The 24,938-nt window shown below is 40.0% G+C and overlaps 1 protein-coding gene across 2 annotated transcripts in view; it reads right to left on the bottom strand.

Moving 5' to 3' along the window:
• LOC119890745 (protein unc-13 homolog C) overlaps positions 1 to 24,938 on the bottom strand; it is a 107,530-nt gene that overhangs the window by 77,863 nt on the left and 4,729 nt on the right. For both annotated transcript variants that reach the window (XM_038702126.1, XM_038702127.1), the window contains exons 2-7: positions 16,983 to 21,232; positions 5,655 to 5,677; positions 4,962 to 5,008; positions 3,760 to 3,838; positions 1,375 to 1,380; positions 963 to 1,034 (exon numbers count right to left, since the gene is read on the bottom strand). In XM_038702126.1, coding sequence (XP_038558054.1) covers positions 963 to 1,034; positions 1,375 to 1,380; positions 3,760 to 3,838; positions 4,962 to 5,008; positions 5,655 to 5,677; positions 16,983 to 21,036 — 4,281 coding nt within the window. In that variant the 5' untranslated portion in view covers positions 21,037 to 21,232. The remainder of the gene's footprint in view (positions 1 to 962; positions 1,035 to 1,374; positions 1,381 to 3,759; positions 3,839 to 4,961; positions 5,009 to 5,654; positions 5,678 to 16,982; positions 21,233 to 24,938) is intronic.

The following is a 24,938-nucleotide window of genomic DNA, read 5'->3' as shown; positions in this document are numbered from 1 at the left end:
TGAGCACCAATTACCAAAGTGTATGTATCACGTCACTTTTCCCTCATCTGGAACATGAGTCGTTCATCCCTAAAGCTCCTTTAATCATCCCCATGGCTATGAGTAAGCAATCAGGACCCCTTCTATTTAGGGCAACTGGGCATGTGAGGACCAAGACAGTGTGTGAGAGTGTGAGAGTGTGAAACAGATAAGTGAAGAACATGTACACATATGAGTGTGCACAGATTGAGGGCCACGTTGTTTGAAAAGATGAAACATTTGTGCATGATGTACAGAGCACATTTAAAGTAAGTAATCTTGTAGGCTTAGGCCCCTCGTTGCACATCAGAGGATATGAAATTGTCTGCTTGTTTGTCATGCCTCCTATAACGCTGACTTCCCTCTGGGAGGGAAGAATTGCAATCAATTAATGCAGAGAGATTCAGAGGTCAACAGAAAAGTGTCTCACACCATCGACTGAGGCATTCTGCCCGTTCTCTATAGCTCTGTCTTCCTCGATGCACACTGCTTATTATTAATCATAGGGCATTGTCCAAATGAAATGATGCGGACCATCTCTTAATTTATGAACTGAGCCAAATGATCTGACAGAAGGAGCACAGCAGAAAGCATGAGTAGCTGGCAAACTGCAGTATGTATTATAGACAGAGACGCGCAGGCATACAGATGATGGCATGCTGTATGTACATCTAAGGAAATAAAGCCAGTAACTAATGCAATCCATCTCATTTTTTTATTTTGGAACCCCGTGTTCCTGGTAATGTGATCCTGGGCCCTAAAGTGCAATAGCTGCAGCAAACAGCACAGCTATAAAGGTTTTTCCCAGCACCCTCCTCTCCAAACACCCTAAAAATAATGAGAACATGGATCCTGCATCTCATATCCCCGTAGAATCCTTCATTACTTCATTGACTCCACAATAAACAGACAACAATTTTCCATGCGGGCATGTTAGTACTCACCAGGTCCTCATTATTCAGGGTGGACCGGTTCACCAGAGCGAACGAGATGCCTGCCTTTCGAGCAGTGAGGGTCTGAGAGAAGAAGAGGAAACGAGTGGCGATGAAAAGGGTTAAATTTACCAATTGCCTATCTGCAGTTTAATGTAGTATTTCAGTGGATTTACACACAGCTACATGTACAGCACACATCTATATAACAGCTTGTGAATAAGTGATTATATTTTGCAAAAGGAAGGAAAGCCCTGAGTAGAAATTAATAATACAATATCATTTGGATGAAGAAATTTGCTAAATCGTAGTAAAACTATACATCACAATAGAAACAAGACTTTATAAATTTCAGTAATGTATGAGTCTAAAGAAAAAGTGTTAACTTAACTTGTGCACAAGCACAGCCATAAAATAAGCTTACCAAAGCCTGTGATTTCCAGGAGGGCCATTAAAAGAGAATAAAAGACATAAAGAAATTGAATTAGGGGGATGAATGCTGCGCACACAAACAGCAGAGAAATTGTATTTATTATCCATACTGAGCTCATAGGTGTCTCAACTGCCATGCAGGACTGCTGGTGAGGGCATAGAGCTTTTGAAAGATTCTACTATTCATCAAGAGAGATTATACAGCCGTTGCTGGATTCTTTATCCACTCATGCATTGGAAGTTACTAAACTGCAGTCATGCTTGGCATTTATATTCAGTTCTCTGTTGGATGAAGCTTTGATCATATTTTCTGCTGTCTGCCCTGCACATTAGTTTGACACAAACAGAGAAACACAAGACACACACACACACTCACGTATGGGTGAAGCCAGCTGTACTGCACAACACCGACTCGCTCACACACACACACACACACACACACCAAACCCGTTTAAAAGACACACACGTATCTGCTCAGACATTCACAAACGTACTCAAACATTAAATAGGCACTCCCACAAACACAAAAAGGTAACACACACATACAGATGCACACACGTAAATTAGCTCTTATATTAATATCCACTGAGTTTGGGTGACCAGAGACTGATAAACATTTATCCCATACTAGAGGAAATAACATAACAGAGGAATGCAGACATGGACAGCTGACAATATTGGATCAGTCTTTACCACGACCCTCTTGTCTGCACAGCCCAGCTATGGTAAAGATCCATGGAAGCCATGGAGAATGTAGGAGGGAACGTGACCTCTACATGAACTGTGAGTGTTGATGTAAGTTTATCAACATGCACCAGCACTGCTGAGGTTGCAACGGGCAATACAATATGACCCTGTGTCCAGATGTTATCTATGCAGCTACAATCCAGCATTCAATGCTTTGTGAACCCATTTTCAACTTTCTTTTTCTGTTTGTTTATGATTTTGCTTCCCGCCATTAGAAGGGGGAACCCTGTTGTCCAGTCCAATCAAACGCTGTTGCTGCCCTGAAGCAATCACACAGCAAATGGGGGACATTGACAAAGGAGAGGCATGAAAGGGGACCAATTAGTTTGCTGACTACTGACTTCATCCCACGTGTAAAAGGCTTGCTCAGTGTCACTTTTACATGATTTAAAAGCCTCACACAGTTAAATCAGAAGTCAATGAAGTCTCTCGGATATATTTTTGGGTTGAGTTGTCAACATTTCAAGTTAAATGCAATTTTTTGACACCTGCCGAGCAACTAAAAAAAAGGGAAGAAAAATGGCCAAGCATCGGCGAGGCTGAAATCTGACAACTCACTGAAAAATATCACCCATAGCTGTTATGGGTCTGTGTAGGAATGGCAAATATACACGCAAAGTCCAAAAAAAATGAAAAATAAAAACGATAACCCATACTTACCAAGACATTGTTGGTTATTAATTTCATGAGAGATATGGACAAATACAGCATCAACTCATGTTGTTCACTGTGATATAAACATTCATCAGCATCTATGTGTATGACATCAAGCTACATAATCATATTATTTCACAAGAAACTCTACATAGAGTAGAATGTTTAAGTATTAAACAGGTTGTTTTCAAGTAGCTCATTTTAAGAGTTCTGATAATTGTTTCCATCCTTTTGACTTAAATACATGAAGATGAGAAACAAACAAACATACGCAAGACATACACACACTGTGCAGCACATAATGGACAAACAGTTATAAACAGACATGAATACTATTCGCATCACGACAGCCTGTTGTCTTTCACAGAGACTAACCATGTGGCACAGTGCTAAAGTGGACTGCACTGCAACAGGCCTCTCTGTGGGGTATGTTATGACACATTATGTCCCAGTAAAAACAAATGTGGGAGCATCACTGGGATGCAATGTCTTAAACATCCTCTCTAGGCTAATTAATCAAGCCATAGAGTTATGGCTAAGGTTACATTTAACATTCCCAAGTGCTCTACACTAAATAGCCAGAGTTTTAAATGGTGGCTTTTATCTCCAATCAACTCCTTACTGGCTTGGAAAGTATTTCCAATCAACCCAATTGTGTGCTGCAACAAACTATTAATTAAAATCACAAATCCAGACTAGGTTATGTTTTAATAAGCATTATTGTTGCAGAGATTTCAGCTAAAGTAATATTAAGGCTATTATCAGCCCTATGCTAGACCTAGGATATTATATATATACAAACACTGTCACTCTAAAGCACCATTACATTTTATCAAGTTCCCAGTAAAGTTGTTATTTTCTTCAGTAGGGGTTCATACTCACACAGAGCAGGACTCCACCAGTGTAGTGTAATGTGGGGTCACTCACATACATTTGACATAAATCACATATAACCTTGTTGAGGCAGATGACTCACCAGGTCTCGGACAAGAGGCACTGTCCTCTTGCGGCGTAAATCTGGCATGCTGTCAATACCATAAAGAATACTGCCAGCCCTGGAGAAGCAGACAGATTTAAGGTGTATTAATATCATAATAATGCCATGCTGGGGGAGACATTACTACTGTGAAAGGGGGGCCTTGATTTACACAGCCGGCAAACACCATGGATCACGCCTCCTACCTAACCTGTCTCACCCCTTCCTCTGTGCTTCGCATGGTGCCAACTACCTACACTGGAGCTCCATGTAATCCCTCTCCCTCCCATAGACTCTCGCTTCCACGATATTTATGTATTAACAGGCTACAGTGATGCTTGCTATTCATAAATATTAAACCTGTTACTGGATTTATATTACATACTTTGAATGATGAATATGAGATTAATTGAGGGGTGAAAGACCACTACAGCAAAAACAATGCAAACAACTGCCTCCACGCCGCAAAAACGGTGACTTTAAGACGAGGTTTTCTCAGTCTCTAAAACACTTCACTTCCAGTTCTCTTCCTCTCTCCGTCCTTCAACTCCCTGGTGCACACTCCACGACTCCCCCACTGCTTTCCCACCAGTCTTGCTCCTTTCCCGTGAGGCTCTCAGTGGCATCACCTCAACTGTCACTCAAAGACTCTCTAATGACCTCAACATGACGTAAGGCCCCAATGCCTCCACACAGATAAAGCTCCTCAAGCTTTCCTGTCAGCCCTCTTAGCGACATCAGTGGTATGACCCTAAAGATACACAACGTGACGAGCTGCACCGGCCCTTGACTCACCCCAGGACCCCTGGCACTCGCTGCCTTTATGCACAATGCATGCTGCAGATGGCTGCATAGTCATGGCATGAGCTGGGGTAATGGAGGCTAAATATGATTACTAGCTTTTTCCCCCTCACAACATTATATGAGAACAGTTGGCTTTATCTCTCGTTCATGTAGACTTTCATGATTAATCATTTATACATTTCTGAATAATCAATCAGGCATGTGATATATCCGTCTTCCCATCTGTGGTATGTCAAAAACAGAGAGCATGATTCCTTAATTGGGGCTGTGTGCCATAGAAACAGTGTGCCTGAAACATTTCTGCTATATGTGCCTCAGCATGGGGGTACAAAACAGCACAGCATCTCAGATTTGTGTAACTGTGAACCGATCGGATCAGGAAGTGAACCACCACTCACCCTCCAGACTGCAAGCCGAGCATTTTGGGATCCAAAAGACTGCGAGGCTACAGGGAGAAGAAACACACAATGTAAAACAAGAAGGTAAGCGCACACAACTAAACACAAAACAAACAGCAGCTAAATTGCAACAAAATAAATATACTGTATAAAAAAATGTACTTTTGAAAATACACTACATTTGGAGGACAATTCAGGATAAGATAAACGATAGGAGAGGAGGAGTACAACACAGGGAGAAGGGAGGGAAGCACTACAGGCAAAAGGCCAAATTATTCCACATCAATGTAATTTGTGGGCTCAAGACTGAGAGTTTTGCCGCTCTTGGTGCTTCAGGCCAGATTTGCCTATTGTGTAATGCTCCCTCCTCACTGACCAAAATCTCTAGTTTGAAACGCAAATAATTTTCTGAAAAGAGGAATGCAAAATGATAACCAGCACAAAGTGACAGCAAAATGGCTCAAAGGCACATGCTGCATTATCTTTTATACCTATATATATCACTTCTATTTATATACAGAAAAACAAACACACACTCTAACAGGTACACTCAATTTCAAATTCAATTCAAGGGAGAAATAAAATCCACACACCACATACCACAAAACTAAAGACACTCTTACAAACATATACACAAACATATGCACATGCAAGGGAATCACAAGTGGTTGACGATAAACAATGACTTAAAACCTGTGTGTCCAAAGCACTGCTGTCTGAAAAGAGAAAATGACAGGAGGGGGAAGAGTTAGGAAAGAGCAGCTCAGTGGAAAATACACACACATAGTTAGGATACTAATATACTATTACCGCCTGATGACACAATTCTGTTTTTGTCAAACAATTTACGCAGAAATGGAGAAGAAGTCAACATGTGCCTCAGGGAGAATGGATAGTAGAAACGGTAGAAAAGGCTCAGTTATACAACCGAACTCGGATTCTCAGCCAAAGGATGGAATGTGAATATCTTCTTTGAACATTTGAAATCAAAGTCACACAAATAAGAAAAGTATGCATTTGATCAAAAACATTACCAGAGTTAACACGCATAGCTATGGAGACATGGGACATTAGGTAAGCATAAGCGGTCGGTATCGTATTGCCATTTTAAAGAGGAACTGCGAGAGGGCAAGCCCTTTAAATAAGCCAGTCTGCAGAGGTGTAATTACTGTGCTATTGATCCATGGGTGATAAATGGCAGCATAATCATGATCTAATGTGCTACAAACAGAAAACAGCTGTTCACAAGAGAAAGATCAAATTGCTGCTCTGAGTAAAATGACACAAGAGAGAGCAGACTGCAGACGTGCAGTTACTGCATCACTAATACAGCATAAGGCAATGTAAATTAGCTTTCTTTAATTTCGCCAGTACCTATTCCATTTTGTTTTGGCTCTTTACTTGAAAGCTGACATTTGATTCAATTTTTACAATCGCATCATGATAATATTAATTCATTAATATATCAATAACTCTGGACCTACGCATTGATTGAGAACACAGTACATAGTATTTGGTTGATGTACAGAGTGCTTCATAGTGCCATTAGTGTTCACCACAACTGCATATCCTTTCATGATGATGGTCCTCACTCAGGCACTGATATGCAATGACTGGATTCCAATTAGATTGTATGCATTCTTGAAAAGGCTGATTTTTTTTGTAGAGACACTACATTTTTGGTACAACTGTGGCAATATATTGCCACTAGGTGAGGTGACACCCAAAGCTGCGCAGACGCAGAGACACTGCACTCAAAGAGGAGCTAAGCTGCAAGTGGGTACCATGGACAGCGATCAGCTAAGCTACTTTCAGCACGGCTATACAAGATAGAGCCATCTCCTCTACCAGCAAGTCTGCAGCTGCACTAGATAATGCCAGCCCTCAAAGATAGGCTATAGGCTGCTGATATAAGCCTCATTTCACTGGTGCCTTAAATCTGTGGAACAAAAATTTAACTGATTGGTAGGAAACCTCTGTATGTGCGAGCTGTGGGCAAAGTGTTGAGGTATCAACAGTGGCACCAAATCCTGCATTTCAGTGCCGACACACATGGTCGCACCATATATAGATCAGAGCTGGCCAGAGCAGAAAGGCCTGCACATGGCTGATAGTATAACCATGACTGACCCCTGGTCCAACACACACACAGGAACATGTGTTCTTATGTAGACACATTCAGGCACACATTACACACAGACACACTAACGGACACATACTGTCCTTTAAAATCCTCTATACCAGTATAAAAATCCTTATAAAATCATGAAATCTTAAATGATGATGACTGATATCCACAATATACTTATACACAGATTGTTTTCAGCATTTAGCACAATGACAAATTATGTCATGATCACAGACCAACACTATGATTGCTTGAGGGCATAGGGATCTTTCCAAGGAGTTCATGAAAAACAGAGGAGGTCAAGATAATAAAGAGGAGCATGACCTGGCAGTGACAGCAACTCCAAACATCTACCATTACTTGGAAGTTGTAGGTTCAAACATGATCGCTAGAACGGATGAATGCTAGAAGATTGTAACAACAACAGGTGATACTACAACAAATTTATTTATTTATCACCCACTGCCCACTGCTGGAGTCAACTCTTATACCAAGTTTCAAGTGTAACTGGAGAAAACCAATCCAGTCATGACTAACTTAATATCTGAGAATAAACATATTATACCAGCTTTTTCTAATAACATATGATAAAGTGTTTTAACAATTTCAATCAAGCCAGCTATAACGTTACACAGTTAGCTAAACAGCAACTAACATTAAAAAACATTCACCTAAAATTTGGCAAGATGGCAACATAAGTGAATCAATAATCGACAAATTCTACTTTTATGATATTTATGACCAGCTAACAAATTCTCAATATCAGTGTTCTACTCAACAATGCAGGTTTAGTATTAAATGGCACACAAAATGGGATAAAACTGCTTTAAATGACGTGCATTTCCATTAGTTTGACCCTCATATACTGCTGCAACAATGCCTCTCAACTCAACCAGAGTTGTGTCAGCAGTGGTTTCTTTTATGACACTCTCTACCTGTTTTAGTTGCCTAAACATTACAAACAGTATTTCTGGGCTATGTATCTTCACATGTGGACAGATTCAGGTTACTTTAAAATGTAATCACATAATTCATTTTGTAATAATTTAGTCACTAAAAAATTGCACATTACCAAGTCATCTTTTTTTTGTCAGCCTAGAGTGCGTGTAATTAATAACGTTATAAATGGCTGAATTCCATGTAGTATTTCACCTTGGAAAAGAGCCATAATTAATATGATCAGTTACACCTGTGCTTTTCTTACTCAAAAAATCCAACGTTACCATCAAAAAAGGTCTATTACTCAACAGTATTAGTGTTACATTACTTTTTCATTAATGTTGCTCAGCCCAGCTCAATCACAGTGCCTTCCAAAATGCCACAGCCACATATCTCATCTTCAGTGTGTGTGGAAATAAAAACAAATCACTGTAGTTTAAGAAACAGCCCACATTAGTTCTAACTTGACCTAATAACTCTTTAAAAATTGCATTTCAGTGTCTTTTTAATATTTCCTGTTGCTTATTTGTTTTCTACGTAAAGCACTTTGAATTGCCTTGTTGTTGAAATGTGCTATACAAATACACTTGCCTTGTCTCGCCTTGCCTAGTTCTATATATTAGAACTAGTTCTATATATTAGAACTAGTTCTATATATTAGAACTAAGTTAAGTTCGCAGATTGCTCGAAGCCCCATGGGTGATGTCAAGAGGACAACCGATATTGCCTGCTAGAAGACACAACATGTTAAAAAGACAACTCTGAAGGTCTTCGCAGAAGCTAATCACTCCTCAGCTGATGGCTGCATGCATGTTTGGGTCCAGTGGCTTTATTGAACTCACAAAAAAATGTATACCTGTCCTCGAGACTCCCATCCAACTGCAAATTAGCCCACCTGCTCAAATGTCAGATAAAGTCCACAGTTTAACTTTATGGTAATTCCTGAACTTATAATTCTACCAATAACCCCTCACTTCTGAGACAGGTAGGTTAATCACACTGTCAGTGCACGTGCCAGACCAGCAACACTGTGTGGTAGGAACAGACAAAAAGTGGCCTACTTAAGGAAAGGTTTTTATGTGTATTTTTTATTTCTTGGTGTAATTCAACATGAACATTATAGCTGAGAGTGATAAATAATATATATTTCCTTCCACTAAAATATTGATTATTGGTATGTGCTGTTTGTTGACCTACTGAAAACTATTTTATTAGTTTTATGTGTCCATATACTTATTTGCCTTTTTAATTTATTAATTTATTATGTAATTCAGTATTTTCATACCATGCACCATGTACATGTATGTGTCACCTTTAGAACTGTATAATGGTGTGTTTTCATTGCTTGCACCTTTTTAATAGGCTACCAACTTCTTCTAGAATATTTTGTTTGTGTTTTGCACTGTAAAGAACCACTCAAGTATACAGATGGATAAAACATTTCAGACAAATAAGGCTGCGCCATTCCCAGCGCTGTTCCAAAGACTTCTATTCCCGTCATCATCACGCATAGACCAGTAAACCGAAATGTGCACATCCCACACAGAAATATTAGTAATCTCTTAAGGATTAGGACAACTGCACCAACTCCAGCACCCAGAACAAACTCATTTAAAATGGCTCTCTTCAATGTGAGATCACTTTCAAGTAAGACTTTTATCTTAAATGATTTTATCTTGTTTGCAAATCTAGATTTTATGTTTTTACCTGAATCATGGTTGCAAATGAATGACTATAGCCAGCTAGCTGAACTGTGTCTGCCTCAATATGATTGTTTTAGTCAACCGAGGGTCAGTGGTCGTGGTGGTGGGCTAGTGAGCGTGTATAGGGAAAATTTAAAATGTCATCAAGTACGCTGTGATGAATTTAACTCCTTTGAAGTTCTCACTCTTAAAGTTGGAGGGCTGCAACCTATCATATTTGTTAAAATTTATCGCCCCCCAAAACCGCCTGGAGGATTTTTATCAGAACTTCCTGAATTTTTATCTACTCTGGTTTTAAATTATGACAGAATTGTTCTTTGTGGCGATTTTAATATTCATGTTGATGACCCCACCAATGTTAATGCAACTGACTTTTTAAATATGGCCACTTCTTTTAACTTCAAACAACATGTCAAAGGGCAAACACATAACCGTGGTCATTCGCTGGACTTGGTTTTTACCCTGGGTGTCAGCATTTCCTCTGTGGAATTAGTGGACATGACCATATCTGACCACAGATGTATTGTTTTTAGCTGTGATTCGCCTGTTACTCATGCCGCCTCACCAAGCTCCGTGTGTTCTCGCTTCTTTAATGAACAAAGTGTTTCAAAGTTTTGCACATTCTTTCAGAGCCAAAGCCAACACCTGTCTAATTCCAACACCAACAATCTGGTCGATCACTTCAATCATATCTGCTTGTCGTCACTAAATATTACTGCCCCTCTAAAGGTTAGGCCTACGTCTAAAGCTAGTAAGCAACCCTGGATAAATGACAGCATTCGCAGCCTAAAAAGGGAATGCGGGAAAGCAGAGCGCAGATGGAAAAAATCCAGTCTCCAAGTCCATTACCTCAGTCTGAAGGATTTATTAATTAAATACAATAACTTGGTTAAGGATGCGAGAACACACTATTTTTCTGAACTCTACGCATAAACACAATCCCAGGTTTCTGTTTAAGACTGTGGATCAGCTGGTAAACCCAACCCCTCCTTGTGCCTCAGCTGGAAGTAATGATGACTGTGAATTGTTTTTATCTTATTTTACCAATAAGGTGGTGTCAATCAGAGCCTCTATTACCCCCACTGCCTCTTACTCAGAGGTTCCTCACCAGTAACAAGAGAGTTTTAACCAGTTTTATCCCATCAACTTGTCTGAGCTTTTAAAAACAGGATCACAAATGAGAGTGTCCTCCAGCCCACTTCATGTAATACCTACAAAGTTTTTACTGAAAGTAATAGATTCTGTTGGGCCCCATTTGATCTCTGTTTTCAACAGCTCCCTATCTACTGGTTGTGTCCCTGATTATTTTAAAACGGCTTGCGTGAACCCACTTTTAAAGAAACCTGGTTTAGATCCCTCCCTCCCACATAACTTTAGACCATTTTCAAAACTGCCTTTTATTGCAAAGATTCTAGAAAGAATTGTGTCCAAACAGCTGCTCACTGTACTGGAAAATAACAAAATATTTGAAAAGTTTCATTCTGGTTTCAGGAAGTACCACAGCACTGAGACTGCCCTGCTTAAAGTCACCAATGACCTTTTAATGTCTGCTGATGAAGGCATGTGCTCAGTCCTAGTATTCCTGGACCTTAGCGCTGCTTTTGACACTATTGATCACAACATCATGTTAGACAGACTGAGGCACTGGGTGGGGATCTCTGGTACTGCCCTATAATAGTTTTCATCCTACCTGTCAAATAGGAAGTTTTGCGTGTCTGTAAACAACTATGTCTCCTCGTTCTGTCCAGTTAAATATGGTGTGCCTCAGGGGTCGGTCTTAGGACCCATTTTGTTTTCCTTGTATCTGCTTCCCCTTGGACATATTATCCATAAACATGGCATTTCTTTTCATATTTATGCTGATGACACACAAATATACTTGCCCGTCAGATCCACAAACCCTGGAATGCTGAGTTCACTTAACAACTGCCTTTGTGAAGTTAAAAAATGGATGTCAAATAATTTCCTCCAGCTGAACTCAGACAAAACAGAAATCCTGGTCATCGGGTCCCAGCAGATGGCAAAACAAATAATGCCATCTGCTGGTTCCCTAGTAAATCACATTAAGCCTGTGGCAAAGAACCTTGGTGTTTGGTTTGATAGTAATTTAAATTTCGAGCAGCACACCACAAAGCTTGTTCAATCATGTTTTTATCAACTTAGAAATATAGCAAAAATTCGATCTATGTTAACTTTTAAGGACAACGAGACCATTTTACACGTCTTCATCTCATCACGCCTGGATTATTGCAACAGCCTTTTCACCTGTTTAACCCAAAAATCTATTGATCGACTCCAGACTGTCCAGAACTCCAGCTGCCAGGCTTTTAACCAGAACAAAGAAATATGACCACATTACTCCTATTTTAGCTTCATTACACTGGCTCCCAGTATGTTTTAGAATTGACTTTAAAATTCTATTGATCACTTTTAAAGCTCTTCGTGGCCTCTCGCCTTGTTATATTTCTGACCTTTTAGTCCCATACACACCAGCACGCACCTTGAGATCCTCAGGCAGAGGTCTGCTATCTGTTCCAGAGTCTCGACTGAAAACTAAAGGGGACAGAGCGTTTGCTGTCAGGGCCCCGAGGCTCTGGAACAGCCTACCCAAGGAAATCAGGTCGGCTGAGTCAGTGAACTCTTTTAAGTCCCTTCTTAAAACATACTTTTATAGGAGAGCCTTTCCCGATCTTATTTGACTTTATTTTATCCCTTTTATTTTATTGTATTTTACTAATTTTATATTTATCTTAAACGTGTATTTTAGTCTTTTCAATGTTCTTCTTCTTTTCATGCTTTTAGCTTGTATTGTTTTTGTATTATTGTCTCGTGGGTATTATTGTCTTTAGACTTGTTAAAGCACTTTGTAACTTGTTTTTGAAAAGTGCTCTACAAATAAAGATTATTGTTATTATTATTATTATGATTATTATTAATAATCTCACAAATTACTTACAGGATAACAGATTTGCGATAAAACAGGAGGCCCTAAGAAGAGATGTGTGAGAGATTGCAACCCTCCATGCTTTGATGTAATAAAATGTGGTAGCTCACAGGGAGATGTGAACATCCTGGGTGCCTGTGCTACCAATTTGTTCACTGCTTGTCCATCTGATGAGTCAAACAATATCACATGACCATTCTCTACTATAAAACACAACACAATTGTATATGTGCAGTATTAGCACTCACTGTTCCCCTCAGTTCATATTTTTTTCAGCTATGACTAAATGTTTGAGGCTGTGACAGGCTGCTGTCAGAGGGATTATTTAGTTCAATTTCAGCACAAAAATAGAAACCCTATGGGCATGAACCAGGAATAGATGAAATGGGGTGAAATAGGTTATCAGCCCTAATCAGAGATGGGTTACACTTGTTTTGTTTTTTAAACAGAGATTTCAACTGTTGCGGTTTTAATGGGGGAAAGTACAGCCATGATGATAATGAGGCCCATTTGACAATACTGCAATCAGAGTACAGTGTCTAATCGAGAGTATCGCAAACTAGCATCATAGCTCCTTCAAGTTCTGAGTGTAAACTGTGTAGAAGGGGCTTTCCCAGTTTACAACAATCAGATGAAAACAGCTGTACTGAATCAGTCAGTGCTTTGAATTGGATGGTATCACCTAAAACAACAACAATAGAGACTCTTCATTTGCTGTATCTGCATTTTTCATATCCACACTTTCTTGAGAAATGGTGCACTAAGCATAAAGAGGGTCTACCTCCGTTGCTCCCCCAGGAGCAAGCAGTAAACTTCTCTAGCAGTAGACCTCTATAAATATTCCAAGCAAGGCTGACCTGGTTACAGAATGCCCTTGGGAGTGTGAATTAGCATCTGAATACAGACATTGCTGTAGTCAGTTGAAGACAGGCCTGGCAGGAGTGGCAGTACTGCTGAGACTCCCTTCACAGCTCCAACATGGACCAGCCAGCACGCTTCAGAGCACGAGCATGATGAGCACACATCAGCTACAAAAGATGAAGGCATAAAGCTAATGAGGGGGGGTTAAGTATTTCTGTCTGTGCTTCCATCTACGGCTACTTCATCTGTAGTAAAAATGAATGTAACTGCTCCAATGTCCTATAAACGCATAATTGGAAGAGTTTGTATCAACTCTGTTTGAGCAAGTAAAAGAGATTTGTGTAAAATGTCAGGTAGTTGGTGGTGATGCAACATTCAAGGATTGCTTAAAGGTAGAATAAGTAGGATTGGTCGGTTGCTGTTTGTAGACACACCATTCAAAGTTGGCCCCTCCTCCCCGGCTCAACGAGAAAGAGAAAGCAGTGGACCAGAGAAATAAAATGTTATTTTCTGATTTCTGGTGTTTCACAGTAGTGATGTTTTAAAGCACAAAAAACATGCCCACCTAAACCACACTTCATCCTGTCCTGTGGCCTCCCTGCTCTGCTCTGTGAGTGTGTGTGTGGCTCAGTCCCACACGCAGACCTGCAGCTCTTTTTACATCCACGGCACAGACAGAGAGCAGAGGAGAGAGACAGGCACAGCAATGTAACCTGGTCACTATGTTCTCCCTCACACCCTGAGCACTGTTATTGGCTGGAGGCTACACACCCACTGCCCAAAGGCTGATGCCCAGAAACTTCCTGACCACAGCAAAAATTAAACAGGCAGAGGTCAGGGTCTCTGCAGATACAGACACCACCACACAGTTCTAGTAGGTCATAAGTGATGATTAAGAGGGATTATTTTTGTATGAATCTATACATTGTTGGGGTTTTTTTTAGGAAAATCCTCCTCGGGTGGCATTGGCCACATTTTAATAGTCAGTTTGGATGAAAGCATAAACAAGCATTAGCTGTTCCTTTGATTATAGTTATTCCTACCTGATATTTTTTCTCCTGATCCTGGCCTTTCTCACCCTGTCTCAAAATGTTTTTGCACTGTTGGGTAAAGTGAAAACTAACAATAGCTATGGCATCTGGACTCACACATGACTGTGAACCAGGAAACACTATAGATCAATATAGAAACACTATATATCACAATAGACAAGGCCACTAACTGACTTATAGAAAGATGAAGGAAACGGCCAAAAGCCATCGGACAGATAGGAAGGTCACACATTTTTATTTAGAGTCATATGCCCGGAGTCTATGCATGCCTAACCTCACACACACATAATTCAACAAACTGAGTCAGTCAATGACAGATGAAGAGATTGACTTTTAACTCTTCTCTGTCTATTAGACCAGCAAAATATAAGAATAAAACTGGACAATCACAGTCAATAAATAACAATAACTTGCAATACAGAAATGCCAAAGATATGTTTAGAAATATTTATATTTATGTTGCCATTACATACACCAAAGAACACTGACAAGTTTGTTTTTCAATTGTAAAATGTCCTGCTGAGTATGTATTGGTCACAGTTCTTTAATAACTATGCTTGTTTGTGTTAATAACAAGTATAGGCCCATATATTGTACCAGATTTTTAAAACTCTCAAATATTAATATTGGTATTAGCCTAAAAAATCATCTATTAGGCCTTAATTTTAACAAGCAGCTTTGGTGCATCCCTTCTGCGAATATTCTCACTTTGTTGACATGTATGGGTGAATTGAATAGAATAATTTAAAGCATTTCGCCTATGGCTTCCTCAGGTTCACTCAGGGAGTTGTTGTTCACAGTAAATCATAGTAAAGTCATTTCAGTGTGCGGTGGCTTGTTTTTTATTTTTCATTGCTTCTATCTACCAGCACCTGTCTGTTGTTGCTTTTCATGGCGATTTTTTTGTTTTATTGAATCATTTAAATGTTAAAGGTAATAATGTTAATGATAATGTACTGATGATGGTAATATACCATCATCTTTATCTTGCCTAGTAAGACCTCATATGAGCTGCAGTTTGTTGGTCTTAAAAGGTTGACAGGCACGGTCACATACAACCATATACCAGAGAAGGAATCTCTCCTAATTTAAGAGTTTCAGTAAATAACAGTACTGAATTTATTCTCTGCAGGGTGTTTGATGAATGTGACCACTGAAAAGGTTTGTGCACACATCTGTCACACAGCCTCACAGTCTTCTGGGTTCCCTGTACTACAGTACCTTACTCACCATTAATACCACAGTTGCAGCTACATATGTAGGTCAAGAGCTTTTCACTTTAAGTAAGAGTGGAAATTCCCTGGTCCCTTTTTCTTCATTCCAGTTGAAAGACTTCTTTTCCTTTAATGAATCTATCTTAATCATTTATACACCTTTGTTGATTTTAAACTGCAACAATTTTAAGTAAGCCTTGACCTATCGGCTATAACGCATTCTGATTCAAGGCAACTACTGCATTGAGGGAAAAATATGATATGATAAAATAATAAATAATAGTATTAGAATAATATTCTGATACATGTATAGAATTAAATAGCTAATTTTAAAAAACTGTAGTGCAAACATTAGTCACATACAGAACATTCTCTGTGGTAAGTCAAAATGTATAGACTTTGTTTTCACACTGGTCCAATGAAACCCAATTGTAGACTGTAGTCATGTTTTTCTTCATTTTGAAGAATTGGCGGTAGTTTTTTGATAGTCCTATCCCTTGAGCCACAGTCTGCTATAAGAGAATCTTGTACTGTCCCACGGGAATACAAATTCAAAGTCAATGCCACCAGTACCACTGCCATCCACCTTCAGAGAGAGTACCCTCTTCAGTTTTTCAACTAAAAAACTAATTCAAACAGACATCCTTTGAATGGATCAAAGTCTGAGGTTCCCATAAATGCAACAATATTAAACCACCAAGTTTCAAGTTTTGGGCCTGTCTCCACCACAAAAACCAGACAGAATTCACACTTAACCCTAACCCTAACCCACTAAAAACACAGAGGACCCAGTGGGTGTTTAGGACTAACAGACCATACCACTGGTGTATGTTTTAGCTTATTAACTAAAGTTTGTGTATACTCTACATTACTTCCAAGTATTTTCCAAATCATACTATACCTTTATCGATTTCATTCTCTCCCTTGTAGGCAGCCTTAGGTTAATATTCATTTCAGTAAGGTATAAAGTCAACTCTGAGAAACATGAAGTTTTTCAAGAAACAGCTTTTCCCTGTCTCAGGTTAGTTTTGACAACTGCTTACTGTTAGGGTTACTGTTATTTGTATATTCTTATGGGTCATAGAGAGATACACAGTTATGACCTGCCATGTCAGCCTTGTAAAACAGTACAAAAGTTAAAGTGACACTGTGACAAACAAAAGGGAATGAAGAGTCATACCCCCTGCCAAGATCTGCTGCTCCAGTTCAGCCATCTGTTTCCTGTAGGCCCTCAGTGCTGCTTCCTTGAATGTGGGTCGAACGCGTTTCTTGGGTGGGGCTTCAATGGGCTTCTCCTCTGCAACATTTTTGTTTTCATCCTCCTGCTGATGCTCCACTTTTTCAGACACATCAGTGGCCTCCTCTGTTATCTCCTCTATCTCCTCCAACTCCTCGTCACCCTCTTCCATCTCCTCTGTCACATCATTGTCCTCGGTCTCATCTGGTTCCTCTACGTCTACATACTCCACCATTGCATCATATTCAGCAGTGTCCTCGGTGAGTTGGGTTTCATAGTCCTCACTGTACTCTCCATCATACTGCTCATCCAAACTGCAATCATACTCCAGAACACATGCCTCTTTACTTGCCTCATAGTCCTCTGTGGCTTCAAAATCTTGAGAGGCCTCAAAATCCTGAGAGACATCATTGTCATCAGACACATCATACTCCTGAGAAGTCTCACACTCCTGTGCAGGCTCATCTGTCTCCTCTGTCTCATTAGCATTCGATCTGTTCTCTAAGTTAGCCAGTACCTGCTCCATCACTTCAACATAGTGGGTCTCATTGTCCACTGGTTGTTCCCCAGCTTCTGCTTCTGCACATGTTTTCTCTTCCTCTGACTTGTAGAAGAGAGGCTCTGTGCAGACATCTGAGTCTATTGTGGTACTGGAGTTATTTGCAGTGGATGTGGATAGGGTGCGGAAACGCCCCATAAATGAGGAAGAAGAGTTGGTGGGCTCCTCAGGAGGAGCAGGGGTCTGAGAGCCAGACTTCCATACAACCTCCAGAGCTGACTTAGCTCTCTGTAGTGTAGAGCCAAAGCCAAAACCAAAGGATTTCTCACTGAGATCTATGCTGAGCCTACTGCTCCAAGACTTGGGAACCTCCTCAACCTTCTCTGTTCGAATCTCACTCTGACTGCGATACATAGTTGAAGACTTATTCTGGGTCTGGTGAAAGCTATGATTGACATCCAGTTCAGGGAATTTTTCTTTAGGAAGTGCTTTAGGGGTTTCCTTAGGGGCATCTTTAGAAGCTACTTTGGGTGCTACTTTAGGGGCTTCTGTTTGGGCAGCTTTAGGGGTCTCTTTAGGGTGTACCATAGCACTCTCTTTAGGGGCTACCTGCGGGGCTTCTTTTTGCGGAATCTTAGAAATTTCTTTAGTGGGTACTTTACAAGTCTCCTTAGATGCTACTTTAGGTATCTCTTTTGGAACCTCTTTTGGGGGTAGTTTTGCAGTCTCTTTGGTAACCTCTTTAGCAGCAACTTTCAGACCTTCTTTAGATGAAACTTGTGGGGGTTCTTTAGCAATGACTTTAGGGGACTCTTTAGGGGATTCTTTAGGGGACTCTTTAGGGGTTGAGACAGGGCTCTCAATTGGGGTTATTTTGGGGCTCTCTTTAGGTGACTCTTTGGGACTTTCTCTAGGAGTCATTATTGGGCTATCTTTTGGTGTCACTTTAGGAGTGACTTTAGCAGCCTCACTAGAAGTTACCTTAGATGTCACTTTAGATACTTCTTTAACAGTGGGTTTTGTGACATCTTTAGGTGTGAATTTAGGACTTTCCTTAAGGGGGGCTTGAGAGGGTTCTTTTGCTACTGATTTATGAATATCTTTAGGTGACTCTTTAGGAGCTGCTTTAGAGGCCACTTTAGGTAAAACCTTAGCAGATACCTTTGGGCTTTCCTTTGGCAATATTTTGTTGGTTTCTTCTTTAGGAGCCAATTTAGTTGGTTTATGTGTCACTTTAGCAGCTGCTTTAGGGGCATCCTTAGACGATACTTTCGTGCTTTCTTTTGTCACCTTACATCGCTCCTTAGACTGCCGGGCAGATGTCTTAATGACAGACTCCCGTTCTGTGATGGGAGGAATAATGTGTGTGGTTATAGGTGGTAGGGAAGATTCTCTGTCAAGCATCATGAATTCCTCATCTCCTTCAAACTGTAAATCAACCTCCTGACATTTAGTGATTTTTTCAGGAAAACCAGGGATGGTTGATGGGTCAAAGGGACTGCTAACCTCTATGGAGGCTTCTAAACCAGAGTCAGCACCCTGCTCCAGATGATGCCAGTCTTTCCAGGGTGAAAGGTCACCTTGCAGGGAGACCTGGGAGCCACTGTAGTGGCTTCTGTCCCCAGACATGCAGACAAGTCCATTGCTCACCCCGCTGTCAATAGTTTCTGTAGTCTCAACCTCATTGTGTTCATAGGTTTGATTCTCCTGGCTGAGTGGGTGACTGGGACTAGCATACCAGGAGGAGGCCATGTCTTCTTGTTTTCTCTGCCACAGTTCCTGATCTGAGGAGGACAGCAGGGAGCAGCCATTAGCCCGTGTAAAGTACTGACTCTCTGAAAAGTCTTCTGAGTATGACTGGCAAAGTTTTGAGCAGTCAGACTCAGAGCGGCTAAGTTTAGGGGTGGAATAGTCACTCTGGGAAAGCCAACCAGGGGTCAAATCAGAGTAGTAAGTCTTTGCATGCTTGTCTGGGTCATAGTAAGAGTCATCAGCATAGTGAACTGCGCCTGAGTAGCCTGCCTCCTCTCCTGACCGGCTATGGTCATGGGATCGCCTCTTCTCTGATTTGTTTTTGTGAACAGGCTTTGAAATCACCATTGCATATTTATTTCTGCTTAATTCATCTAATTCTTTATCACTGTCCATTGAGTCCCAGTCATCACTCTCCACTACTTTATCCTTTCCTGAGACCTTTATATCCATGCTTTCATAGGTCTGTGAGGAAGACAATGTTTTGTCTTTTCTCTCCTTTCCATCATGAGTTAAGCTATCAGTAGTGACTGTAATTCCTGTTCCTTTAAGTTTATAGCATTTTTTCAAAACTACATCCCTATCTTGGGTTGTTGCAAAAATAACAATAATAGGGCGGGGTTTTGCATTGGAACATTCTCTTTGTTGCCCTAACCTATGAGCAAGCTCAATTTTAATTGTTTTATGGGCATCGATGAAACCCATTTTATCTTTTAGTATTTTATAAATTAGACTCTCTGTTTTCTCTGATTTATCTTCAGGAACATTGATGAACCGCAGGGTTGAATTATTAGCCTGGTGGCTAATTTGTTTTATGTAGTCATGAATATCACGTGTTTCTCTTCTAGACTGGACAAATCCTGAACGAAGCTGCTCAATCTCACTCTGAACTACTTCAACACTGCTAGAGATCTCATCAATTGAGCTCTTTAGGGCATTTACATGGCCGCGTAGCTCAGACAGTTCTGTCTCTATCTGGCTGATGCCCTGAAGCTCCTTAAAGATCATCTCCATGACATCCTGGGTCTGACTGATGCAGCCTGTTGAGGAGGAGCCAGGTTCCAGAGTCGAGCTCTTTTGCTGCCGTCCTGCACGGTCCAAGGATTTGCTCCGGATGCCCAGGGTTTTCCTCCAATTGCTCACTTCGGAGTCTGAGGAGACACATTCCTGACTCTTTTTCCATTTTCTTAATTTGCGTAGAGCCCCCAGCCTAAGTGTGTGTAGACTGGAGCGTTCCACTCGTTCACCTTCAGAACTACCATCAGAGGGAGCCAAACTGATGAGGCTCTTCCTGTTCCGTCTTACTGGCATAGTGTGTGATTTATGCTCATCCAGTCTCCTGACAGGTTTTGTCTCACTCAAGGAGTCAGAGTAACTACTATCAATTGAAAGAACCTCAGGAAAGATACTTTCATTATTATTCAAAAAACCAGAGTTTTTCGGGAGTCCATTTGCAATTGCTACACGATAACTGAAAGTGGGTGACAGGGATGAACAGTCGTTCTTTCCGTCGTCCTCTTCAAGCGATATGTTACGTGCCGAAGAGCATTTGGAAATCTTTTTAACTGTAGTCTTCAGCGTGGTAGAGAGAGTTAGATTGTGTGCTTGCAAATCAGTGGTCAATTTAGGCTCTTTATTTTCACTTCTCTCTTTCTTCTTTATTGGGTTTGCCAATTTCTTTGTAAACATTCCTTTGCAAATCTTTTTAATGTAGGATGATATAGTCTTTATTAGGGCAGAAACCATGGATGGCAATCCTGTGGACTGATGTTTATCATCTAATGAAAAAAGTTGGCTGAGAATACAGCTTTGGTGAGCCAAGCACAATCAGCCTGTGCTTGACAGTGGGAGCCCAGCTCACAATGACTAAAACCACAGTCCGTGTCGAGACTCACTAATACTTTTAAATCCAGTGGCTTTCCTCCAGAAAAAGGACATCTCTCTGAAAGACAAAAAAAAGAATATGTAAATTTAAAATGTGGTTGCAGATTCCCAGATTACACTTAAACACATAGGAAGAAGTCTGTTAAATCATTAACAGGCATAATGTAAAACTTTGATCTCCAAACTTATTATGCAAACAAACAAGGATCAATTATTTGAACAAACAAACTAAGGACAATTCTTAAGTTCTGTTATTTAATTTGATGTATTATTAACTAGTGTCATAGCTTTACAACAAATCCCACAGAGCATCCTAGTCACCAGACCTCACTTCAACTGTATGCCTGAGGTGCTGATGGAGAGGGAGAAGAAAATACAGAGAGAATGAAAGTATACTGTAAAGTGTAGTGTATGTGGATGTGTGTGTGTGGGGGGGGGGGGGTTGAGGGATAATCAATTGTATATGGATATGACTATGTGTGCATTTATGCATGTGTGTGTGTGTGTGTCAAGGTCAATAGACCCACTAGCTACATTGATTGAGAAGGCCAATTATTCTTCTAATTGCTTCAGTACTACAATATTCTTGTCAGAGTGTCTGTAAAACACAGGAAGCACCAAGCTATAATAAATATCTAGCTTGATGAAAAATGCTGCAGCTAAAAAACCTGTATGATATTTGGTCTTAATACAGGGGCTGAACTTGTAGCCCCTTGTAGCTATATAGTTTTTTGTTGTTCATCGTTTGTTGTTGTTCATTTTCAACACATTATAAAATCATATTTGAAGACAAGACACAATGTGGTTGTTAGCTATTCCCCATATACTGATGATAATGATAAGGATGCAGATGTTTTTAATAATTATTTAGTTAATGACCTATGTTGTCATACATTTAATGTCCCAGTTAGTTTAACTGGAATTGTTCAGCACATGAACCATTCAGGTTAGGGTTACTTGCAAAGCGAACAAAATGACCAGCTCATGGAAAATAGGCCAGAGACACCTTGAGTCATGCTACATAGTGTTAAACCTTCAACAGCTTGGAGTGGTTCTGAGAGGTGTGTGTTTTCTATAGAGCGGACCTGGCCAACTGAGTGGAAAGAGGGACGTTTGTTGTGCAGAGGATCTGACAGCTGCTCCACATTAGTTCTGGGGTTTAGAGCTTGATGTGTCTACAATCTCATGACCACAGAGACATGCTCACTTCAAATGAGCTGTGAAACACAGCATCACAGTTAGCTTTTATTGCTGGGCTCTGAAGAAGGACCAGGCATTAACAAACAGAGCTTAAGACTAGGTTGCCAATGTAATTGTGTTTCTGCCAGCACCATGTATGATGGAATAAATCCATGAGATTGACTATTTGTTAACTTCACAGGAAAAGGTTTGGGGTGGGCCTGGTGCAGAAATATTTGGGAAAGGAAAACACTTTTTATTATGTGTAATATTGCATGATCCTGTGCAATTTTACCTATCTTAATAGGTGAACTGCAGTTTACTAACTGAGCTTATTAACTGTAGCTAATAACGTACTTTGACCTAAGCTGTGATTCAAATTTAAATGATTCCTAGAGGATTCTGTGCACCAAAATTGTCCTGGTATAGTCACAGGTCAGTATGTTCTTGTGTTGTGAAAATAAGAGAAAAACAGCATCAAATCAAATTTGTCATTACAGAAATGGAATGAAAACAGCATGAGGTAAAGAAGGACAACAGTATATATAAGGAGGTTCATGACTCAGCTTTCTTGTAGACTGGCCTAAAACCAAGAGTAGCCTTTTGCAACTGATCAGACATGACCCAAAACTGCCCCTCCATAAATAAATCACATCATATAGTTTTTAAATATGTCCTGACATTGCCTCAACTACTGTTACTGACACATTTGGCTGTAGCTTTTAAACTGAGAGATGCTACAGCACAATCACAACTTGTGTTTATCAGTGAGCAGCTGAGGGTTAAGTGCCTTGCTCAAGGGCACATGTAGTCATTAGAGTGGGAGAGAGATGAGGTGTTCAATTACTCCACCAGGATATGGGAATAAGTCAATTCTATGATAGATGATTTTGTTTGTCAATCATATGGTATAACAAAATAAAATCCTTGAGGAATTATTACACTTGCAATTCAGTTGAATATTTAAAGCCGCTACACACCCACACAGGTGTTTGCACTTATATTGCCTGATTAGACCTCTTTTCAGGACTGTGTGGGCATGTACAGCCAACACTTGATTGACATCTCCCTCAATCTCTTGTTAGTTTCATTGTATCTGTTATTGTGGGAAAACTTAACACTGTTATCATTCTTATTAGGACTTATACTTTAGTGACATCACTTAAATCCCAGCCTACCTCTCTCTAACTTTAACCTGAGGAAAGGTATAATCAGCCAGAGTAATTAAAAACTCTTATGTAGGTGCGCACTGCTTTGCTGATTGATAAGTTTTAGCAGGATGAACTAAGACAAGAAAATGAATATTAGACAGTCTTGAGAGGCACCATTTAATTATTACTGGAAAACAAGTTCTTACTTATAATCAGTTAATCTGTCAGTGGTTTCTTATACATTATATAGTAAAAAGAAATACCAATAAATGAATATATTATCTACACACTTCAATTACAAAATCTAATGAGCAGAATTGCATGTGGACATGAAATAAGTATAAGATGGAAATTATGAGTGGAATGCAGTTAATTAAATGAAACAAAATTGAAAGAATGAAATAAATATATTAATTAATGCATTTTAATCAACTTCAGCATCAAACTCTACTGTCTCCTTCACTATTATTTGGAGCCGAGGTCTTGGTGTTGGCCTATGCAAGACAGTGGTTGAGTTCCTGGCTCTGAATCAGGGCTAGCTGGTTTGTTTGTCAGGGCTGAGATAAAGCACTTCTTGCTCGGCTCTTGAGACTGTGGTCCAGAGTCTTCCCCAGATTTTACTGTTTTTTCTGTCTGATCAAATAGTCTTTAGCATAGCAGGGGATGTTGTCTCTGGGTGAGCACAGGCAGAGTCTCTTTAAGTTGCAGAAATGTGCTGCTAATGCACAGCTGAAGATATTGACAGAGTGCTGACCAGATATGGCTTCCAGCAATACTCAAATATAACCAAATTATCTTTCACACTATGCAAAAGACTCTCAAATTCAAGATACAAAAATGGTTGGAAAAGAAAAAAAAACACTTCAACAAAGCAAAAATATTAACCTAATATTGAGAAAAAAATGCAGCTTAAGCAGAACTGTGGCATCTAGCCAAGCTAAGCTGGTTTTGGTGTGGATTAAAACAAGCAGAAAAAAAGAGTAGGATTAGGGTTATTTTATATTTTACATAATGTTAATAGTTGCAAATGCAAAGACAAAAAAATGTAATGTAAATGTAAAATGTGTTCTTGGTGAGGTTTCTTGATACCCAGTCTCAAAATCCATTGGCTATCATCTCATGACGATTTAGCCTCTGGGGCATTGGCCAATGTTTCGGGACTCCAGATAACAGATATCCAGGCCAATACTACCTCTTCTATGCACTGGTCATTGTTTACAGTTCAATAAGCAATCTTGGAACCTATTGGCTATTATGTGACCACGATTTGAATGCAGATATGTTCGTAGCACTCAGACGACAGCCAAAGGGTTCCGAGATTGCATTTCGGCCAATGTGTTCCATGTCTTTTGCTCTCCACAAGGACTGTTAGTTGCACCTTCATGCAACCAAGGCCCGCTTAAATGTGATTGGTCAATACTACTCGGACTACAA

The sequence above is a fragment of the Micropterus salmoides genome, unplaced genomic scaffold (genome assembly GCF_014851395.1).
Source record: "Micropterus salmoides isolate LMB-PRFRI ecotype aquatic unplaced genomic scaffold, ASM1485139v1 Ms_hic_scaffold_6, whole genome shotgun sequence".
NCBI lineage: Eukaryota > Metazoa > Chordata > Actinopteri > Centrarchiformes > Centrarchidae > Micropterus > Micropterus salmoides.
The sequence above is the reverse complement of the archived record's forward strand: the minus strand, read 5'-3'. Positions and strand labels throughout refer to the sequence as shown.